Source organism: Arvicola amphibius, chromosome 2 (assembly GCF_903992535.2).
Source record: "Arvicola amphibius chromosome 2, mArvAmp1.2, whole genome shotgun sequence".
Classification (NCBI taxonomy): domain Eukaryota; kingdom Metazoa; phylum Chordata; class Mammalia; order Rodentia; family Cricetidae; genus Arvicola; species Arvicola amphibius.
Genome location: NC_052048.2, coordinates 180,843,281 through 180,865,611, shown reverse-complemented (window position 1 = coordinate 180,865,611; position 22,331 = coordinate 180,843,281). Strand labels below are relative to the sequence as shown.

General features: G+C 41.1%; 1 protein-coding gene across 1 annotated transcript in view; it reads right to left on the bottom strand.

The window, feature by feature from the left end:
• Positions 1-22,331, bottom strand: part of Exoc4 (exocyst complex component 4) — a 722,780-nt gene that overhangs the window by 171,475 nt on the left and 528,974 nt on the right. Inside the window, exon 12 of the mRNA XM_038318719.1 lies at positions 891-1,027. Coding sequence (XP_038174647.1) covers positions 891-1,027 — 137 coding nt within the window. The remainder of the gene's footprint in view (positions 1-890; positions 1,028-22,331) is intronic.

Here is a 22,331-nt window from a genome sequence, read left to right as displayed (position 1 = left end):
CCCTCAGTAAGGCTTCTAACAGTGGGAGTGGGACCTCTCCCTGGTGCTTAGCTGACTTTTGGTAACCTGTTCCCCATGCTGGATTGCCTGGCCCCACCTCAACTTAAGGGGAGGAGCTTGGTCCTGCCTCAATGTGATGTGCCATGCTTTGTACAAGTCCATGGGAGGCCTGCCCCTTTCTCTATCCTTAATTATATATCCCATATAATTTAGTATTTTATTGTACATTCTCTTTTTCTGTAATTGTTTCAAATCTTGTCAACCAGGCCATAATTTTTTCCTATTATTAGTTCTCTATGTGAAATGCTATGATCTTTCCATGAGCACCAGATCATTTGATAAACCCCGAGAAAAGAAATCTGAGGTCTAAGTAACAGGTTTCAAGTTTATAACACTGTTTCTCTCTCTTCAACTGATGCTGAAAACAGATCTAATTGTCCTTTTCTGACAGTAGGAGGGCTTCGGATCAGTGTCAGTAGGAAGGTATTTGTAAGAATGAAAAATACTTTATATACTAGAATATTAGTTTTCAATTCCTCTATTATCAGGACCTTTCCACTCACCAAGTGGACTAATCAAGATCTGAAGTTTCCTTGAGGAAGCCACACTCGGAGTTCTAGGTCTCTCCAAAAATCAGGGCTGACCCTTGCGCTGAGCCACTGTGACCATCTTAATTGTCTCTGCCCATACCATATGCCCCGTTCATTCCCTTTGTCCGTGTGACCACTGCTTCTTCTTGCCAGGCCCTCTGACAAACACAGGGAAGGAGGCAAGGAAGGCATTTGCTGCCAGCCCCACCAGGCCCCACAATGAGTCAGGGTTCCCCCCTAGCTGTACCTGTAGGCTGAGGAGCAGGCCCCACACTGAGTCAGGGTCCCCCTGAGCTGTACCTGTAGGCTGAGGAGCAGGTGTCCTTGTACTCCTGGAGCTTTACACACACCATGTTGAGGAACTGATCTGAATACGCGCTCAAGTCATGCATCAGGTTCATGAGGTCTTGCACGGTCTTCTCCACAATGATTGTGCTCTGGAAATGAACAAAAAAGAGAGGACACAGAAACTTGTGAGATTTCTGTTTAGAACAATGTACAGGACAAGCAAGAACAACGGGAAGGATGTGAGTGCTCAAGGCACTTGAGTTTCCTGTAGGATGCGGCACTTAAAATATGAATTAAATTCATCAACAAAAGAAACATCTCATATGATGCTAGCCTTTCAAAGATCTGAAAGGTCTGTTCCCAGTTTTGCACAGGATAGGGATTTTCAAAACTTTGTGACCTTCATGGAATCTACTAGATGTCTCTATATCTGATTTTATTTTTTAAAATGATATTAAGGGTTGAAAACCAGGACTTTGCACTTTATCCCTAAGTTAATTTCTATTCTTTAATGGTTTATTTGTTTTGTTTTTGTCTTCAAAACAGGGTTTCTCTGTGTTGCCCAAGCTGTCCTGGAACTCCCTCTGTAGACCAGGCTGACCTTGAACTCACAGAGATCCACTTGCCTCTGCCTCCCAAGTGCTAGGATTAAAGGCGTGCGCCACCACCACCTGGCCTCTTTGCTGTTTTTGGGACTGAGTTTTCCTATGTAGCTCAGGTAGGCCTTGATATAGCCCATATGGTTTAAATTCTTGATCCTATTGCCATCATTTCCCAAGGGCTGGGATTGCAGACATCTGCCGCCACTACTGGAATCTCCGTGGGTTTTAAGAAAGAGCATTTATAGTCAATGGAAACCTTATTTATCAGCTCCAGGGCTCTACTTAGAGAGTAAAGGCCCACTACAGGCAACACACAGTAAAAGGCTTTCATTATTGGTTCTAAGTTTAGAAACTATCATTGTACTAAGAACAACAGGTAACATTTGGGTTATAGCTTATAGCTTGCAGGGTGTTTGAAACATGTTTTGAATCACTTAAAAGTCATATAATAATCATGATTATCATGAGCGTTTACAGGGTTTTTACAAGTATAGGGCACAATACTAGGCACTGCGCCTGCTTTAGCTTGTTTAACCTTTTCAGTACCCTATAATTCCTGTTCGGGAAAACAGCAGCAAACAACTGAGAGAGATGAAAACAAAAAAGCAGGGGCTCCAGGCTCTGCTCACTTTTCTATCCCATTCTGATCTAGCACTGGCCCTGACTTCTGTCCATAGCCCATTATTTTTTCACAAGTTTACTGTGCTTCACATTTATTCCTGTTACTATAACAATCAAATGGGATAACCAACTTCCCAAGAGAAAGGCTATTTGGAAACCTCAGTTTGGAGGTTTCAATCCATAACTTACTGGTTATATATATATATATTTTTTGGCCTTTGGTGAGGCAGCACACCATGGTGGAATCACATGGTGAAATAACTGTTCAAGCCATGGCTGCCTAAGAGAAGAGAACGGTGTTGGACTCTGCAGTCCCCTCCATGGACACGCCCCTAGAGGCCTGAGGACTGCCCACTCCACTCCACTCTAGAGCATCAACAGCCTTCTAATTGCTCTTCTCAGAGAGTAAGACTTTAACTCGTGGGTTCTTGAGGGGAGTCAGGAGCCAGATAACGGCATAATTGTCAGTACCATTGAGAAGGGCCCACAAAGACTAAGACTTTAGAACTGAATCAAAGAACTTCCAAAGAGAAAAATAATAAGACCATCTTAAAGCTATAGTATTATGCAGCAAATTAGTGTTAATTCTGAAAAAGGAACATTCAATAAACTCTGAATCTTTGGTTAAAGAAGACTGAGTTGTTTAAACCATTATTTCATGTCTCTTGCAAAAAGAGCAGATTTATACTGAGGTAAATATTAATCACATGCTTAGCAGTCTGGAATCCTTTGGTCAATAAAGAATATGTTATATATTTATTTAAATAAAATTACACATATTATAGCAGACTTAGTCCTAAAGGAAATATGAAAGAATATTTTTCCACTCTCACTGTGACCTAGCAAGGAATCAAGGGCCTTTTACTAGGCTTAAAGATACACGATGGGGTCAGGGATTTAGAGGATGTTTCCCCAAAATAAAAAGAACACATAAAAGCATATACAATGGAGGATTACCCTGGATTATGAGTTATAGTTGTGTGCTTATTTGTGATGATTTGGTGGTATAGGCTTCTGCCTACTATGCCTTCCTCTCCCCTCCCCACGCCTACTGAAATAATTAGAAGGAAAGAAGAAAGGAGCATTATATTATGTAAGGCTAACCTCATAGGGAACCAAATTACAGTCTCCATAGAATCCTCACAAGTTCAACTTCCTTTTCTGTATTGATTTTGAGATTAAAGCACTGCAGCTTCACCCTGATCTATAATCCCATTCCTCTGTATTTGTGTGTGACTGACAGGAATTGATTCTGCCCAGCTACATGTCCCCACGTTAAGCATCTAAAATCCTCATCCCAATTCAGAACACAGGATATCCTACAAAATGTGGACAGCAATTAATAAAACAGAGGAGCTCAGCAATCCTCACAGAGCCTGCTTCAATTCTAAAGCACTGCAAGATGAACATGAGGAGATTACTTTGGTCATTAGGAGAAGGCCTGGTTCTATCCTCAATTATACGATTGATAATCAGCTCTGGGGTAGCTTGGGTAGCCCCTTCCTTTATTATGACTCAATTTAGTCTACTAATAACAAGGATAATTTGATTGTGACTTTATTGGTCCACAAGACTAATGTATTCAATCTGTGCATTGGTGCTTTGACACTGGCTGAATTAGTGTATAGCTGTTCTCAAGCTATTGTAAGTGTCCCCAGCTAGATTATCAGCTTCTTAAAAGTGACCAACATGCCCCTTTCTTTTTGTTCATCTCCCATCCTTCCACTTGCTCATCACATGCCAGGATCTTCAGAACTAATAAAAGAGTGCTCATGTAGGAAATATAAGAACTTCTCACTGACGGTCACATAGGCAAGGCATGTGGGAAACAGGCCCCTATATTTTACAATCTCTTTGGGTGAGGGAGGTTTGTTCTGTACCTACCACAGGGCTTTGGGGTAATAAGAATGGAACTGACAGAGTTTGGAGGAGAAAGGTAGACTGAATAGTCTCTGGTGGTTGAGGTTTTAGGGTGAGCAGGAAGTACTGGCACAGACTAACTAGAAGGGCACAATTTAATTCCAATGGCTGTGCTTGACATGGCACCCATGCGATGCTCTATGATTCTACACAATTTCCCAGCTCTCTGGCTGGTTTACCTTGTCACCACAGCACTCTGGATAATCAATCACTGCATTCTCCTCAAGGAAAGTGGAACTGCACTTTGCACAATGATGGGGATTTTTATGGGAAAAAAGGTCCACAACAATTTCCAAATCAGTGGCTCTGAGAGATAAATGCTGGAAGCATTAAATCTCAACAAGGTCAATCCTGTTTTTATTTATTTGATTTCTTTAGCATCACCATTGATTTACTGGCTCATTATTTATTAATTTAGAAGTTTGCCACTATGAGCATAAGGACTTCATAATAAGTAAAAGTGATTTTATTCATTATAATTCCTATTAAACACATTTGAAATGATTTATATTTGTTTAGGAACAGCTAAGTTCACATTTCTTACAACTTATTAGCAGGTAATAAAGTCTGAGCATGACAAGAAAGAAGAAGAAGAAAATCCCAGACAGCTAATTCAATGAAAAATAAACAACTGAAGTTTATTACAGGGATGCAAGAGCACGCCAAAATGGAAGTGAGTATATAAGAACCAGCAATTTGGTTATGCACTGGAAAAAAGATTACATAGTGTTAAGGTGTAACTCAATGGTGGAATGCTTGCCATTATGTGGGTAGTCCCAGAATTGATCCTTATCATTGCACATATAAATAAATAAATAAAGCTTATGAATGGAGATCATTGGTTTTTCTTTCTCTTGAGGCCCAGATCACTGTTGTCAAAACTGGACTCCATAAAATGATACTGATATTACTATTATAAAAAATTGGATCCATGCTCAAATGCTTTGGAAAATGGTTAGATAAAGAAAACTGAAGTTGTTTCTTTCCTGGGAGGTTTGAAAGCCTTCACAATACCAATGCTACTATGAATCTTCAGGGGATGACTACAGTATGCAATCTTATTCTAATTAATGGGCTTAAAAAAAACTCAAGACAAAAACATTTGCCATAGCCCACTCCTTTCCAGCTGCTGAAATGTATTTGTAGACCACAGTTTTAGAATGACTTTTCCAGCTCTTTGGTTATAGTGTTTGCTTACAGGGAGGTCCCGTAACATGTTTGAACACACAGAGGGAGAATTTAAGGGTTCTTTTTCTTATCCACTTATTTCCTTTCTTATACTACAAACCTGCTTAGTTTTGGTTCTTCGACCTGCCTATGTTTCTCTCCAGTTCAAGTGGGCATGCACATTCCTTGCTAAACCACACTAGAATACCAATCATCCATCCCATGCTTGCATCCTGCTAACCCCTGATTCTGTGCCTTCAAATCCCTAGATCTATCTGTTTACAATGCTCTTCCTATGTCGTGAATCCCTTTCTTGACACATGAGCATGTGTTACCCTCTTTAACTGTCCTCTTCTGTGCCATGAAAACTCCTTGGATAAACAATTTCAGCCCAGGGTCTAAATGGGCTCCGGTAATCACTTGGCTCACTTGGCTGTCTCATGTCACTTGGCTGTAATTTTTTCTTTTTTAAATAATGCCAAGGACCATTTTTTTCACATCACTAACACTGGGCCATATAATAGCTTACACAGCGTAGGTTATTTATAAATTGTATTCAGTGAAGTAATACATAGTACATTCTGGGGTCTGGGAGTGGGCAAAAACAAAACCGTACACACACATACTCAAAGAAAAGAGTAATCATTGATGAGATCAGTTAGAATAGTGGCTTCCCATCAAGGAGGTAGATTCTGAGAGCGAAGGAAAGGATCTTCTATGTGCTGAAATATGTGGAATGCATAGCCACTGCATGAATAAAAATACTGACATTCTTTGTACTTAAGATGTCTGCCTTCAAGCAGGCGAGTGACCAGCCTGCTAGCTGGACCACCACTACCCACTAGATTACGCTCCCCCAAGGCCCACTCTACTGCCCAGTCCCACCTACCTCATCATCCTCTCCATGGCCAGCCCTTCCCTGCAACTCCAGCAGACCCCACAGGCACAGGTACAGCCCACACCATCAGCCAGGAGATCAGTGGGCTACACAGGCGCAGGTACGGCCCACAGTAATTAGAAGAAGAGCACCCCCTTCAATGGGCTACATATTCTGGTCCTCAACTTCAGAAGAAGACTTAAGCTTTATAGGAGGCCAGGCTAGACACAGGCATCCAAGAACGTGCAAACCCAGCAGAGACACCTACTGCACCCGAAGACTGCCAGTTATCAGAAGAATCCTTGGCCACTCAGACCAGAAGACAAGAGAGGAAATATAAAACAAAGGAACAAATGTCCATCCAACAAAGACAAATGCAGGAACCAATACCTAGATCTGTAACCATCCCAAATCCAGATACCTAAATGCCAGTTTAAGAACACATTCAATAACAGAACGGAACCAAGTGACCCTACAACAGCAAGACCTGAACATTCCAATGCAGCTCAAGTACAAAAAATTACCTTAAAAATAACTTTAAGAAGATGATATAGGCCCTTATGAGGAAATGAAAACTCCCTAAAAGAAAATGAGGAAAAGACAAAAAAAAAAATGGAAGAAATCAATAAATCCCTTAAAAAATGCTGAGAAATCTAAGAAAAAAAATCCGATCAAACAGGTGAAGAAAATGGTTTAAAACCTGAAATAGACGCAATAAAGAAAACACAAACTGAGGGAATTCTGGAAATAGAAAATCTGGGGAAGCAAACAGGAACTACATATGTAAGCATCACCAACAGAATACAAGAGATGGAAGAGAGAATTGCAGGCACTGAAGATATAGTAGAGGAAACAGAGTCACCAGTCAAAGAAAATGCTAACTCTAAAAGATTCCTAACACAAAACATTCAGGAAATCTGGGACACCATGAAAAGATACATAAGAATAGTAGGGATATAAGAAGGAGAATAATCACAACTCAAAGGCAAAGAAAATATAACCAACAAAATCATAAAAGAAATTTTTCCCAGCCTAAAGAAGGTCTTGCCTATAAAGGTACAAGAAGCTTACAGAATACCAGATTGGGTCAGAAAAGAAAGTCTTCAGGTGTCACATAATAATCAAAACACTAAATATGCAGAACAAAGAAAGAATATTAAAAGTTCTAAGGGAAAAAGGCCAAGTAACATATAAGGCAAACTTATAAGAATTACATGAGACTTCTCAATGGAGACTCTAAAAGCCAGAAGAGCTTGGACAGATGTCATGCAGACAGTAAGAGACAATGTATGCCAGCCCAGACTACTATACCCAGCAAAATGTCAATTGCCATAGAGGGAGAAAACAAGATATTTCATGACAAAATGAAATTTAAACAGTATTTATTCACAAATCCAGCCCCACAGAAGGTATTAGAAGGAAAACTCCAACCCGAGGAAGTTAGCTGCACCTATAAAAACACAGGCAATATATAATCTCGCACTAGCAAAACCCAAAGAAAGGAAACACACAGACACACACCTCCACCACCACCCCCCAAAGAATAGGAATTAGCAATCACTTGCCATTAATATCTCTTAATATTAATGAACTCAGGAGATATCTTGATGAAAATGTACACTTTAGGGTTAGGTAGAAACCTGGTGCAAAGAGAAACTCCCATGAATCTACAAGGATGACCCCAGCTAAGACTCCTAGCAATGGTGGACAGGTAGCCTGAACTGGCCATCTTTTGTAATCCGATTGGTAACTATTCCATTGTCATCAGAGAGCCTCCATCCAGTGACTGATGGAAACAGACGCAGAGATAACCTTACTGCAACAGGAACCAGGAGTCAGCTTCAGAACGGGTGGAAACATGGACAAAGACAATGTAAGCAACAGGGTAAATTTGAACTGGGATCCGGAGGATGGGTGAGGTTTACATGCTTAGAGGAATAGAGCTATTTCAGATAAAAGAAAAGATGCAGACAAAGGTTGGGAGTGAGAGAGGAGACTAGCACTGTTGGAGGAGGGAATTCCTGAGGGAGTCTGAACAGAAAAGCTGCCTGAATAAGAAGGACCAGCTTGTGGAAGGTTGGGACAAGAGACGGGTGTGTGTGTGTGTGTGTGTGTGTGTGTGTGTGTGTGTGTGTGTGTGTGTATGTGTGTGTTGTGTTGGGGAGTTTCATACCTGGATAATAGCAGCACCATGGATGAGTCAAAGTGATCTTGTTAACCAGTATAGTTACCTAGTTAGCAAAAAAGGGGAGGGACTAAAGAGATGGCTCACTGGATAAAGGTACTTGCCACTAGGCCTAATAAGCTGAGATCAATCCTCAAGACTCAAATGATGGGAATAAAGAAAACTGACTCCAAGAGCAGTCTATTTGACATTGACATGCTTGGAATGGCATGCATGGCCATTTCTACACACACAACACACCACACACACACAACACACACAGGTGTAGTAAGGCTGCTTGTTGGTTCCCAGCTGCCCGAAATAACCACACATAAATTGTATTAATTAAATCACCCGCTTGGCCTATTAGCTCTAATTTCTATTGGCTAGTTTTTATATCTTAATTTAACCCATTTCCATTATTTTATATTTTACATGAGGATTGTGGCAGATCAGCAAGGTTCTGGTGTGTCTGTCTCAGGCAGCGGCTCCATGGCTTCTCCCTGACTCTGCCTCCTTTTTCCCAGCATTCAGTTTAGTTTTCCCTACCTACCTAAGTTCTGCCCTATCAACAGGCCAGAGGCAGTTTCTATTCACCAGTGGTATTCACAGCATACAGAAAGGAATCCCACATCACATAGGCACACACAGAGAGAAAGAAACATGAGAAACACAAATATTACAAAGACTGACAAAAGACATTGGTAGTTTATGATATTTTAAAGGCTAAAGTCAAACACTCCTGCAAATATCAGAAAGAATAAATTATCAACCTAATTATGTTTACTGAAATCATGAAGGTCAGAATGCTGTGAAGTTCACAGCATTTCAAGGGTTTCAGTCTAATACCACACCGAAGAAACTAACTCAAGAGACTGAGCAGCCTTAGGAAATTTGTACAGTTTATTGTGCAAAATTTCTTTCTAAAAACAAGGAAATCAACAATGTGAAGAAATACTAACAGTGCTGTAGTCACACCGTGGGTGCACACCATGCTTTATGGTTTTCTGAGAGATTTACCAGAAAGGTTCACTTGAATCACCACATTGTTTGAAGCATCCACAGTGTCACCGATAACTCCCCTTCCAGGATCTCCGTGAAGCCAGTCTTGGGTTCTGTAGAAGTCTTTGATAACACTGGTCCTTTCTAACATGTGCTAGGTAGGCTAGACTGGAGGACAAACATATTCAGAGGATTCTTTGTTGGAATTCTTCCTTCTCACTTATAAGTTGGATAACCACAAGACAAGTTATGTAAGAACAAAAACTGTCAGACGGCCAAACAGTTGTCATCTCTGCATACCACACTGATTATGACCCTGATAGCCCTCTCATGTGGAATCATGGGAAGGCGAGCTTTAATGACTGGTTCTAGAATATAAAGCTCCTGTCTATAGTCTTTACACTCAAGAACACGATGGAAACACTCTCCTGTCAGGCTGGTTCCCAACCACTCAGATCCTTGACTAGTGTCTTGGCAAACCTTACTCTAGATTTGGAGTTGGAGGGGGATTTTTAGGCTGCCATAAAGTGTCAGTGAGAGAGCAAATAACTCTCCCCCAAGAGGACTTCCTTTGTAAAATTTTTACCAGAATTGTGAGAAAGAGTTTCTTGTCAACAGTGAGCTGATATTCCAGTCTCAGCTGAGGAGAGCAGACACAAACCTCTAGGAACAAACACTGGAACTCACGATGGAATAGTGATTTCATAGGAAATGAAAAAGAAGAGGCTCAAAGCTGCCCTTTGTTCTTGAACCTTCCACAAAATTACTATAATGTTCTACCTGCTTCCCTAGTGTCACAGTTACATTCAACCTCAGGTTACGTTTTTAGGGTATGGGATTTAACAATGGAGAAAGGGGATAAGGATGTCCTCCATTAGAGTTTTGCTTACCCTGGCTGGCATGCCCTCTCTAGTCCTATGCAGCAGTCCCTGTGATGGAGAAAATATGCCTGCCATTCATTACCTTTAGGGTTGGACTGTTTGGATAAACAATGTACTCAAGGACTAGCTGAGCTAGATTTTTAAAAATATAATCCATTAATTACAGCTCTTCCTAATTTCTTGTTGGGTTTTTAGCATTTCCAAAGTAGATATTTCACGTTCCAAAGTATGGAAGTGTAACACTATAAATATGCTGTAATTGCTGTAAACAACAACAACAACAAATCATCTGGGATGGATAGACTAAGCCAGAGATTCAATTTAGAAAGCATTGGAAAAGTAATCATGATATTTGAAATAATTCAAACATGTTCCATGACCTTGATTTCATGATTAAAGTGAGGAGGCAAGAGAGAAATAAAATAGAGTTTTACATTAGTAATTGTTTTTTAATGAAATAACAAACAGATCACATTTTGTTATTTCTCCTATCAATATAATTTGCTTTTGTTATATGATATGCAGGGGAGTAGTATATTAGAAGCTGCTTGCCAATCTTGATTTCCCTGTCAAGTAGATATAAAAACTCACTATAAGATATTCCATTTTTTCTCCCTTCAGGTAACATGCTGAGCCTCTTGAATAATTACTTTTTATGAACTTTTCTTAGGAAATGACAATTTCCTTGGCCATTGCTGTTAGCTTAGTATTCACATGCTACTGATATGTTTCTTATATGGGGCTAAAGATCTTCAGTAAAATATCAATGTAGTAAAATATGTACTGCAGCAGCAGTTTTCAGTTCAAACAAAGCAAAACACCAAACACCACCAACAGAAGTCAGACAGAGGTCAGAAAAAATGTTGAGGACAAGGCAAAGAACACTTGGCCTTAAGCAGCAAGGCAGTTACTCTAAAGCCTGCACCAACCAAAGAAGAACCTGGAGGGCATCCTCTACTCAACAGCATCTTCTGGAGTTTTCTGTCACAGTTGTGTATGGCTAAATACTCTGCCCAAAGGGCTTAATATTCCACATCCTACAGAGGAAATAAATACATTTTGGAAGTCTCCCTGTTAGTTTCCTTAACACAACAAATATTGGGTTTTAAAAGCTAACTTATTCAAAAGACTATAAAAGCAACAACAAAAAAATATAAAGACTAGAAAGGTAATAGTCCAGATAAGTTTACAGGGAACAGAGAGATCCTGAAAGATAAATTCCTTCTCTTAGTGGTTTGAGTGTCAAAAGTAAAATACCCCAAATTACTATTTTTCTCTTATTATGGAAAGAACTACAAATGTAAATAGAATTTATGTTAAGATGAAAATAGGGATTATAAGATGAACAAACTATCTTTCACAATCCCATAATCATTGAGATGGTGTTGGCTATGTACCAGGTACAATTCATCCACGCATGCACACACACAGAGTTCCCTTTTTTTGAGGTTCAACGTTTTAAGAAAAATTTGAAACAATCCAGGAGGTTATAATGAAGTCTACACACTTTATATGCATTATCTTACTCATGGTAAATCTTATTGAGGCATCAACAAGGTGCATACTGGTACATACTAACATTCGATTTTACAGATGAAAAAAACTGAGGTGCCAGGTTCAACAAAGTACACAAATACACAAAGTTCCAACAAGTATTTGAACTCAAGCAGCCTGAATCCACAGTTCATCTTCTAGTTGCTGTTTTGGTTGACTCTCAACTGTAAATGATATGCTAGTATCCTCGATAGTTCAGCAAGGCCAAGATGACTGGCGGCTGTTTGGAGAAGGCTTCTATAATGTTCAGAGTAGTTATAATGGTTTTAGGAAGCCACAACACGGTGCTATCAGAGAGAGGAGAGAGCGTCACTGGAAACAGATACGTGACGTATGGACTCAGCAGGTGCACAGGATAAACAGGAAGGTAATCAGTACAATGTTCTGCTTGACCAGCCTTCTGGAGGCAGGAGCCTTTAACACCAACAGCCAAGAGTCTATTCATGGATAGCCAAAGACCTCTCTTATGACCTCTTCTCCCTTCTTATTTTTCCCAAACCCTGAACTTTCAATTCAACCAGGAACTGAACCTAAGATGAAAAGACGGACTAGATGGGCAAAGGACTATACCTTCTTCCTCAAATTTGGTCTTAGCATAATTTTCCACATCCTGCTATCAACATTACCACAACATTTTTATTTCTTTTATTTTCTTTCTTAATTCTTTTTTAAAAAATACTTATTTTATATCCTCACCACAGTTTCCCTCCCCTCATCTCCTCTCATTCCCTTCCCCACACGTTCCCTTTGCCCTCACCCAGCCTCCCCCACTCATTCCTCATCTGTTTCTGTTCAGAAAAGAGCAGGCCTCCCATGGATAGCAACAAAACATGGCATATCAAATTGCTGTAAGACTGAGTACCTCCCTTGTATTAAGGCTGGGCAAATCAACCCTGTATGAGGAATAAGGTTTCAAAAATCACAAAAGAGTCAGAGACAGCCCTCATTCCCACTGTTAGGAGCCCCACAAGAAAACCAAGCCACACACTGTCAAGTAAATGTAGAGGGCCTAGGGAAGTTCCATGCAGGCTCCCTGGTTGCCAGCTCAGTCTCTGAGCTCCTATGAGCCCAGGTTAGTTGTTTCTGTAGGTTTTCTCGTGATGCCCTTGACCCCTCTGGCTCCTACAGTCCTTCCTCCCTTTCTTCAGCTGGCTTCCCTGAGCTTGGTCTAATGTTTGTCTACCACAGCATTTTCTAAAACTCCTCTTCCCATTCCTGAGAACACTGCACACTGTAAATATCTCAGTCAAGATCCTAACAGATTGTGAGAAAGTAGAACAGTCATTAGCGTCCCTATTTTATAGCAAGTCTAACACTTGAAGCAGTTTACAGGAGGAGGCATAACGCTCAGAAGGTTTGCAGGGGATGCCAGAACAGCAAGCTGCCACTAAAGGTGCTGGGACATGCTTTTTAAATTCAGATTTCTTACATTCTCAAGCTATTCTGACTAGACTCTGTCATGGGCAAAGCATCTGTAATTACAGGACTTGTTTCTTGAGGTAGGTAGCAATATTACTCAAGCATTTTATGTGAGTATTCTGTCCTTTTAAAGCTTACACATCCTCAACCATTTCTGCTAGGGACAACTAAGAGACCCAGCAATTGAGAGCAGACCTTTCACTGTTCTTGTGTTAGCTGAGGAAGGATAGTCAGCAGGAGGTTCCAGTGACTTACAATGGGACACGATTCATTAGGGAAGAGTTGGAATACATAAATCAACATGTCAGAGGAGGAAGAGCGGGCAGACCCGATGGGAGATGCACACTATATACATATTTGTTCCACTCTGTGCAAGCTCACCTGTCTTTGGTGGCTCACACCATATAATAATCAATTATGCTGACAAACTCAGCTACAGATTCTTTCAGCCTGGGTTACTCAGGCATCTCTGAGGTAAGATCTGGAGCCCTCTGAGGAGAAGAAGAAGCAAGAAGCTTGGCTCCCAGTAAAACAGAACATATGGACCTGTTCAGGGGAGAGAACATGTGAGCAAGTGTGCAAGCATCCACACACGCAAGGGGAAATTTGTTCAAGGTTAGACTACAACCCAAGATATGCTTCGTACTGGGAGTGAAACATCTGGGAACTAATGATTTCTAAAACTGCTTCTCATTAGAAACAAAACAAACAAAACCCCCCAAACTGACAGTTGTAAACCCAGCACTCCAGCTCATCCCAGGAACAAACTATTCTACATGACCTTTCCATGTTGAACAAATCAGAATGTGTTACATGGCCCCAAACTAAAGACTAACCAAGGGGAGAGCTGGGCTCCCAACATGTTTTTGTGCTGACTGACTTGGGAGAGTTGAGCCCGTCTCTGTCCCTTTCTTCATCCGCAAGGAAGGGGATACTCTTCATGACCCCAGGTGACATCTCCAGCTCACCCACTGTAACATAAGCTTAGGTTTCAGGTCACCTTCTAAGGTTTTGGCCCACATCACCTACACTTCAGTTTCTTCGATTTTAGCTACTGAAGCACATTCTTTGTGAGGAAAAGGGCTAAAATGAGCTTGGAAATCCCAATGATGCATTCCAATGAGTCAAACTCCAGGGCACCCTGCCAAAGCTAGTGTGAAAGGAGTGGGAATAGAACCACCTACACACTGCCCAGGGAGGCAGCTTTCCTACCATGGGGAAGAATGCTAAGTGGTCAAAACCCAGAATACTGACATTTGAAGTGTCTCCTTCTAAGACAGTCACAGACAAAGGAAACACCTACAGCCCTGGAGGACACAGCCGGTGTTTAGAATGTACAATTCTAGTTAGGGAAAAGGGTAGATGAGCAAGAGATCTAATTTTTCTGTTTGTTTGTTTGTTTTTTTAGACAGGATTTCTCTGTGTAGCTCTGGCTGTCCTGGAACTCGCTCTGTAGCTAACTTTTTATTTTATTAAGTAAATACTTTTTCTAAGGTCTTGAAACAACATAAAACATAAAATCTATATCATTGTTTTTAAAGGTGTGAATGTTTTAATGCTCCAAATAGAAAAAATAATTTTGCCCAAAAAAATAAACTTTAAATCTCTTCCTCTTTCTCTCCCTGTCTCCCTGTCTCCCCACTTCACCTTACTTCACTTACTTTCTGTGGCTCATGTGTTGGGCTGAGGGCCTGGGTTGGTGCACTGGCCTTTGGCAGCTATCACTCTTAGGAGTAAGGTATTAGACATCAGTAATAAACGCTGCAGACACTATGTCTGATAAGATGTACCAAGCACAAAGTTCAAATTTTGGATGTGAGTGTTTTCAACTTTGGGTGGGACTATTAAGCTCTGGTGTTTAAGGCACCATGAAGCTAAACTAGGGCTGCACGTTTCCTGTCTCTTCTCACTAGACTGCAGATGAGAACAGAGACATACTCATATAATTTCAAAAGTAGGAAAAGTAAAAATGTACAAAGACTCAGCTGTCGTTATTTTATCTTTGGTTTGCTAAGCACAAATAGTTAAAAATACAACATTAGCACAAAATTCAAATGCATTAAATGAAATTGTTCAGCGCCCTTTTACTATGCGGTACTTAGGAGGAGGCATTTTGAGAATATGCACATATAATTTGGAAAGAAAATTCTAATGATTCACAAAATTACCATGGTTCCCATGTAGCTGAAAACAATAGAATCCACAGCAAAATATAGACTGAGCATTCAAATCATTATAATGGTCTTTCATTTTTTCTTTAAACTCTCTGCTCCTGTTATCACTTGAATTATTTTTTAAATGAAAAGTAGAATGCCCTTGCTGCCCATTTTCTTCTTTTATTGTTTCTATTTTATTCTAAGAATGAGGGTAAAAATGAAGAACTAGATCACTGGAGATTTCCAGATGGCCAGACAAATGAGTGCTCGGCTCCTGGGCTGGCTTTTATCATAGACACAGACACCCTTCTTGCACTCTGTCTCCATGGCGTTTGTTCAATGAACATTTGATTTAGCCTAAGTACCTTAAATTTGTGACAACTGAATTTCTTCTTTTAGTAAAGACTAAAATTGATTTAATTGCTGAAATCAAAATGGGAATTTTTCTAAGCAGTTTGAAAACTGTTCCTTTTGAGCTTAGGGGATAGTGCGGCAGCACAGAGCTGGCCTAGCAAACATGAGGCTCTTAGTTCAGCACTCTGAGTGGGGATAGGGGATAAAATAGTCTTTTTTTTCCTCCCAGGCACATATATTTGAAAGAAAGTGTTAAAGTTCATATTATAGACTTAAATTTTTACAAGGTATTCTAAAATGTAACTTTCCCCCCTTATCTATCTCCATTCCTAGTGGCTACATCTTCTCTCTTTTATTTCATTTACTTTTCCACTAGCTCCCTGTAGCTATTATTCTGTTACCTCAGGCCATTTTGCCTCTTTTTTCATTTACACATGTTTCAAAATACTGCCCTTGACTTTTACTACACAGTAAGCTGGTAGACCGGGGAACAACTGCCAAGTATTTATTTATTTATGTAATTTGAATCAAAGTCTCACTATATAGTCCAGGCTGGCCTTGAACCCATGATCTCACGTCCTAGGCTTCCTGCTGTTGAGGTTGTATGTGTGAGCCATCATGCCCAGCTTACTACTATTTATTCCTTAAACAAATATACACATATTGCTCAATGCACTTTTTTAGGTATTTTAAAAATAACTTATCCCTCATAATAACTGATCTCTATGCAGATAATGAAACTGAGACTCAGAAGATTCAGTAAGGGCCGGGCGGTGGTGGCGCATGCCTTTAATCCCAGCACTCGGGAGGCAGAGGCAGGCGGATCTCTGAGTTCGAGGCCAGCCTGGTCTACGAGAGCTAGCTCCAGGACAGGCTCTAGAAACTACAGGGAAACCCTGTCTCGAAAAACCAAAAAAAAAAAAAAAAAAAAAAAAAAAAAAAAAGAAGATTCAGTAAGAAGTTCAAAGTGACAACTAGTGAGTGTGGGGCCAGACTCAGAGTCATTTAGTCTCCCTCCAATGCCCTTGCTCTTAACTACTACAAGGCAAGGAATCTGGAACAGTTGGTAGAAGTGACGGGAGCTAGATACAGAGAAATGGATGACCTACTACTGGGGATAAAAGGGACGGAAAGCCAGATCAGGAAATGGACATGAATTCACGCAAAAATGCCTAATGCTCACTAGGTTGAGTTCCAAAGAAATATAAGAAAGATATAACTATCTTAGAGGGAAAATTTTGCCATCTTGAAGAGAAATGGTGACTTTGGTGGCTCAAGTTCAGGAGCAGAGACAAAGCATGGCTGGTTGTATCTGACAGCCCATCTGACAGCTGGGCTATTGGAGGCGGAAGAGTCCTAACTGGTGTTCCCTGGCTTTGGTTATGTAAGCAATTCTAATGTGATTGACTTTAAATTTTAGAGCTGGGAAGAAATGCAGAGCAGCATATGCAGTGTTGAGTTGGAAGCCATAGGAGATTCAGATAACCCAGGAGCAGGGGTATTAATATGACCTAGTAGAATAATTAGAACCTGATTAATTTATACTTATTATCATTGCTCTTAATGCCAGTTAATAGCTTTATTAATCATTAATTATTTAATTAATGCCACTAATAGCTTTATTAATCAGTTCACAGAATTTCTGTGAATTTTAGACCCATATCTTGGCAGCCCAAAGGTATGACTCAAATACATCCTGCATTAGTCTCTTTCCTCGTTGCTGTGGCCAGACATCTGATAAGAAACAACAGAAGAGGAGACACTCATTCTGATTCATGGTCTGAAGGGGCGTAGCAGACATGGCGCAGAGTGTGGTGGCAGGACTATAACACTACTTGCTCACACCTCAGTGGATCAGGAATTCCATGGGAAATAGAAATTTCCATGCTCAACGGTTTGTCTCATTTCTCTCCTTGTTATCCAGTCAAGGACCACAGCCCAGGCATGGTGCTGCACACATTCTGGGAAGTTCTTCAGCCCTGTTAATTCTTTTCGGAAACACCCTTAGAGATGGCCCAAAGCTACACCTCACTAGAGTCTATATTTTCTTTTTCTTTGAAACATTTTTAATTAGGGACTGAAATGACGGCTAAGCAGTTAAGAGCACTGGCTGCTCTCCCAGAGGACCTGGGTTCAATTCCCAGCACCAACATGGCAGCTCACAACTGTCTATAATTCCAGTTCCAGGGATCTGACAACCTTCACACAAACACACATGCAGGCAAAACACCAATGCACGTAAAAATAAATCATTAAAAAGTTTTAATTAAATAATAAATACATCATTTCCCCCTTCTCTTTACTCCAGCTAATCTCTCTCATGTCCCCTCTTAGGTTTTCTTAATCCAACCAAGTAAGCAAGGAAAATTAACCATCACAGAGAGCAGAGATGAAGAGTAGATAGTTCATTTAAAGTTAGTCAAAATGAAAAAAAAATAAAGGAAAAAGATAACTTTGGAATTTAAAGCATGAATGGCAACCAGCCACATTAAAAATGGGCAGTCTGCTGAATTTATTAAAGTTCCCCAAGTCAAGCCCGGGGTCCAGCACCATCATAGTCAGGAAGGATTTTTTGCATTCAATGGATTTCCATGACACCAGTTTCATGAGGTCTTTCAGACTTGTATCATTTGAGAAAAGAAAGATGTGGGGAGGTATATGCAAGGGGGGGAATTCTTCTAAATGGAGAAGATTCTGCCTATTTCTTTTGTAGTTTAAGATTTTATTTGAAGATGAGTCCACCAAGGAAGATACACTATAGTTTTTCTGACCCCCCCCCCAGTTCCTTATGTAGCTTTTACTAAGCACACTAAAGTGTAGAATTTATGTATAAAGCACTTATCAAATGTGTGTCAGACTGAAAGACTATGGCAAGATCCATCTCATTACTGCAAACTGCCAAATAATGGGCTGTTTTGCTAATTGATACCTGAACATATAATTATAACTGGCAACTCTGCATAGCAGAGAGCCTTAGGTCGAGAACCAGCAAGCTTCCAGAACCCAAGTGGGCCAGAGTGGAGTGAGCACAGTTGTCACTTGGTTAACTGCACAGTGGAAGCACAGAAGCAGCCTCAGCTTGGCTTTGGGAATGCCAGGAGAGACGGAGCCCTTTTGGCTTCACTGAGCAGAGAGCTGGTCCCCTGATGCCCTCACACTGGAGAGTAGGAATTTTCTGCCACAGCATCATAGATTAGAGAAGGGAGTCTATCTTCCTGCCATGCTTGATTAAGTTCTAGCATGGAGGCAGAGAAACTTAGGTCCTCACGCTTTCAAGAAGTACTTTACCAACTGAGCCACCATTCCAGCTTAGACTGGCTTTTAACTACTTTATTTTTGTGGTACTGAACCTATGACCTTAATTATACTAGGCAGGTGGCCTATGAGCTATACTCCTTGCCTGCGCGCGCTCTTTCTCTCTCTCTCTCTCTCTCTCTCTCTCTCTCTCTCTCTCTCTCTCTCTCTCTCTCTCCTTAGACAGGGAATTGCTTGAAGCCCAGGTTGGTCTGGAACCTGTGATCCTTCTTCCACAGCCTCCCAGAGACAAGGGTTACTTTCCTGTGCCATTATACCTGTTAGGAGACTAACTCTTATAAACTGTCTCTTCTATACCAGGAGTAGAATATGTGGCTAAGTGAAGTAGGTCCACATATTCCTGATCATTTGACCCTCAAATAGCTCAGTTTAATGATGAGGTCAGGAAGCTGCTGACTGGGTAAACTCAGTTGTACGCCAGCAGGGGAGCCTGCAGCAGCCCTTAGGCTTTGCTTGCCAACCTTTGTCTCTCCACTCTATTACACTGCACCTGAAACTGCCAAATTTTAGCAAAGCCCTGACCTGAAGAGATGGCATAATCTACTTTTAGTCAACCAGAAGATGAAGGAAAAGATGGAATTCTATACACCATTCTTGTGGCTTGGTACACTTTAGAATAGTATTACAGACAATTTAGGACCCTAGCTGAGCTGTTAGGGAGCACCATTATAGAAGCTGAGCAGGAAGGAAAAATGGGGTAAGTATTATATGCTCTCCTTCAACACCTGCTGGGATAGGGGGGAAGTGCAGAGGTAGCGGGAGAGAGGTGTACAGAGGGGACTAATCTGCTGAGAGGTAAAGAAGGAATCTGAACATACAAACCACTTCTTCTCAAACCCCAGTAAAACAATATGAAGTAAGTTATCTTTTTTCCACGACACAAACAGGCAAGAATAGGGATGAGGGGCTGGAGAGATGGCTCAGTGGTTAAGAGCACTGACTGCCCTTCCAGAGGACCCGGGTTCAATTCCCAGCACCCACATGGCAGCTCACAACTCTGTAACTCCGAGATCAGACAAACATGCAGGCAAAACACCAATGCACATAAAATAAAAGGAAATGCATTTTTAAAAAAGGAATGGGGTGAGAAAACAAAGAATACTAGATTTGGAAGCTGAAAAGCAGATTACTGGGTATGTTCCTAACAGATGTAAGAAAATGGAATCCTGCAAGAGTAATAAGGAAAGATAAGCAATCTAATTTCCCCCATAAATTTCCTAATAGTTCCAGACACATTTGGATGTGGGGCAAAAGAGAAGGAGTGGTTGAAGAAAAGGATTTCATGGAGGTCTAATTAAGAAGGAATCAGACCCTAGAAAGGATTAAGCTGGGGAATGTCTCTCCTCCACTCTGGCAAATGGTGAAACTTTCCTCTCTGGGAACAATAGCACAGGTCTTGGGACTGGGGCAGCATGAGAAAAGGCACCAGTCTTCCCCACCCTCTTTCCCCAAACATTTTCCTGGATGCTAGCAGTCATGCCTCCAATCTCCAGAAAACAGGGCAGAGCACCTTTGCGGAGGTGGCTCTAAAAGAGAGACAAGACATGCACACTGGAGGCTTCCAGAACAAACAAGGTGGCTCTAAAAGAGAGACAAGACATGCACACTGGAGGCTTCCAGAACAAACAAGGTGGCTCTAAAAGAGAGACAAGACATGCACACTGGAGGCTTCCAGAACAAACAGACCAGCCGGACCTTCACAGGTCTCTGACCTCAACCCCAAGCTACAAAGTGCAAACGGGATAGACCCTGTTGTTACTCTGAAACACTGAAAGCATCTTCCAGAATCAAGAACTAAATAGATGCATTACTTCTCCAATGTCACTGGCAATTTGGATACTAAATTTATGGAAAAAAAAGAAAAACCACAAATACATGCAAATTTAAGAGGAAATGCCATAAGTAAAATGTCTTATACATTCCTTAGAACCATACAGTAGTAGGCAACACACACACTGCAGGACACAGATAAAACTTTCCTTTAATTAAACTAATCAGCACATTTTTCTCAGCACTGTACGAAAAGCATTTGCTCTTTTTTCATATGCACATCCATCTGTGAGGCACCAAGGTCTTATCTTAAGAAAGCGAGGAGAGTTTCCCACCGCTGTCACACAGGTCATACAATAGAATGCATTTAGGTAAATGTGGCCAGATAACCTGACAAAAAATTCTGTTCTAACTGCTACAAGAATGTGTGTGAGAGACACAAAGCAGCTCCTTCCTTATTCATGTGAAAATTAATGAAGTCCTTGGCTCTCCAGGAAAGGAGGAGCAGCTTCCTTCTTTTGGTGCAAAACAATCTACCAGCCAGGTTGCTGGGAGAGGAAGTAGAGCTGGGGCTACCTCAGCATAGAGGGAAGAAAGTGTTGTTTTACACTTTGAAAGGGTTGAAAGGATGGAAATAGCAATATTACCGAACATTTATCAAGAGATGAATGTCATTTTAGGAGAAACAGTCATAAAAATTGCAATCAAATTTCCTTAACTGGCCATGAAGAAGGTTCTGTGTATAGCAGACCACCGAGGTAAGGAGAGGCTGAGGGACAGACCTGTGGTTACACAGCTGGTAGGTGGCAGGGCCAGGACTTGGACCCAGGAGGCCACTGCTTATTTACTCAGAATGAACCCCAGCAGCCTGGACACGAATAGACTAAGGAGATGAATCTTTCACAGTGCCTTCACAGTGCTGCGTATCAGATCTGAGGAGGGGTGTGGTTATCTGGGGACAACTGTACACTACATGCTATGGCACACTTCATTGAAGACAAAGGCTTTGGTTTAATTTGGCTGGCCTCCTGGAGAAACTGCAAGGTAACCAGAACCAGATGTTTTCAAATCAACCAAACTTGCAAATGAACCTCTCAGCAAAAACTATGATGGACAGTCTGCTGTCGTTCAGAGCCTGCACATTTCTTTCTCCATTAGACACTGCATGAGTCAGTCTCGTAAAGCTTCAAAGCTGTTTCGCATGTGAGTACCGAGGAGATGGATGCACCCATTAGGCGGACTGCAGTGATCATCTCACAGTGTGTACAAATCATCGGCCTGCACACATTAACTATATACAATTTTTATTTGTAAGCTACTTTTCAATAAAGATTAATAGAGGAGAGATCCTTCAGATCTTCAGAGAATATAAGCCCTCAGATCTAGAGATGAATAAAAATGAGTTATACTTTGGAATGGAAAGGGCAGATAAAAAATTAATGGGAGGGTACCTGTCAGGGCCAAGAGTCAGTGGAAGAAGTAACTGCAGTGTCTAGATTAACCAACTGCCACTGTGCAGCATGCATGTCTGAGCAGCCCTCACTAGTGACATGGCCTCCAGCATCATCTCTGGCCATCTTCTGACACACTCCTTCCACAGCTGCACAGAAGAGCACACGGCTGCTCACATTCTTTACTCGCCGGCCTCTCA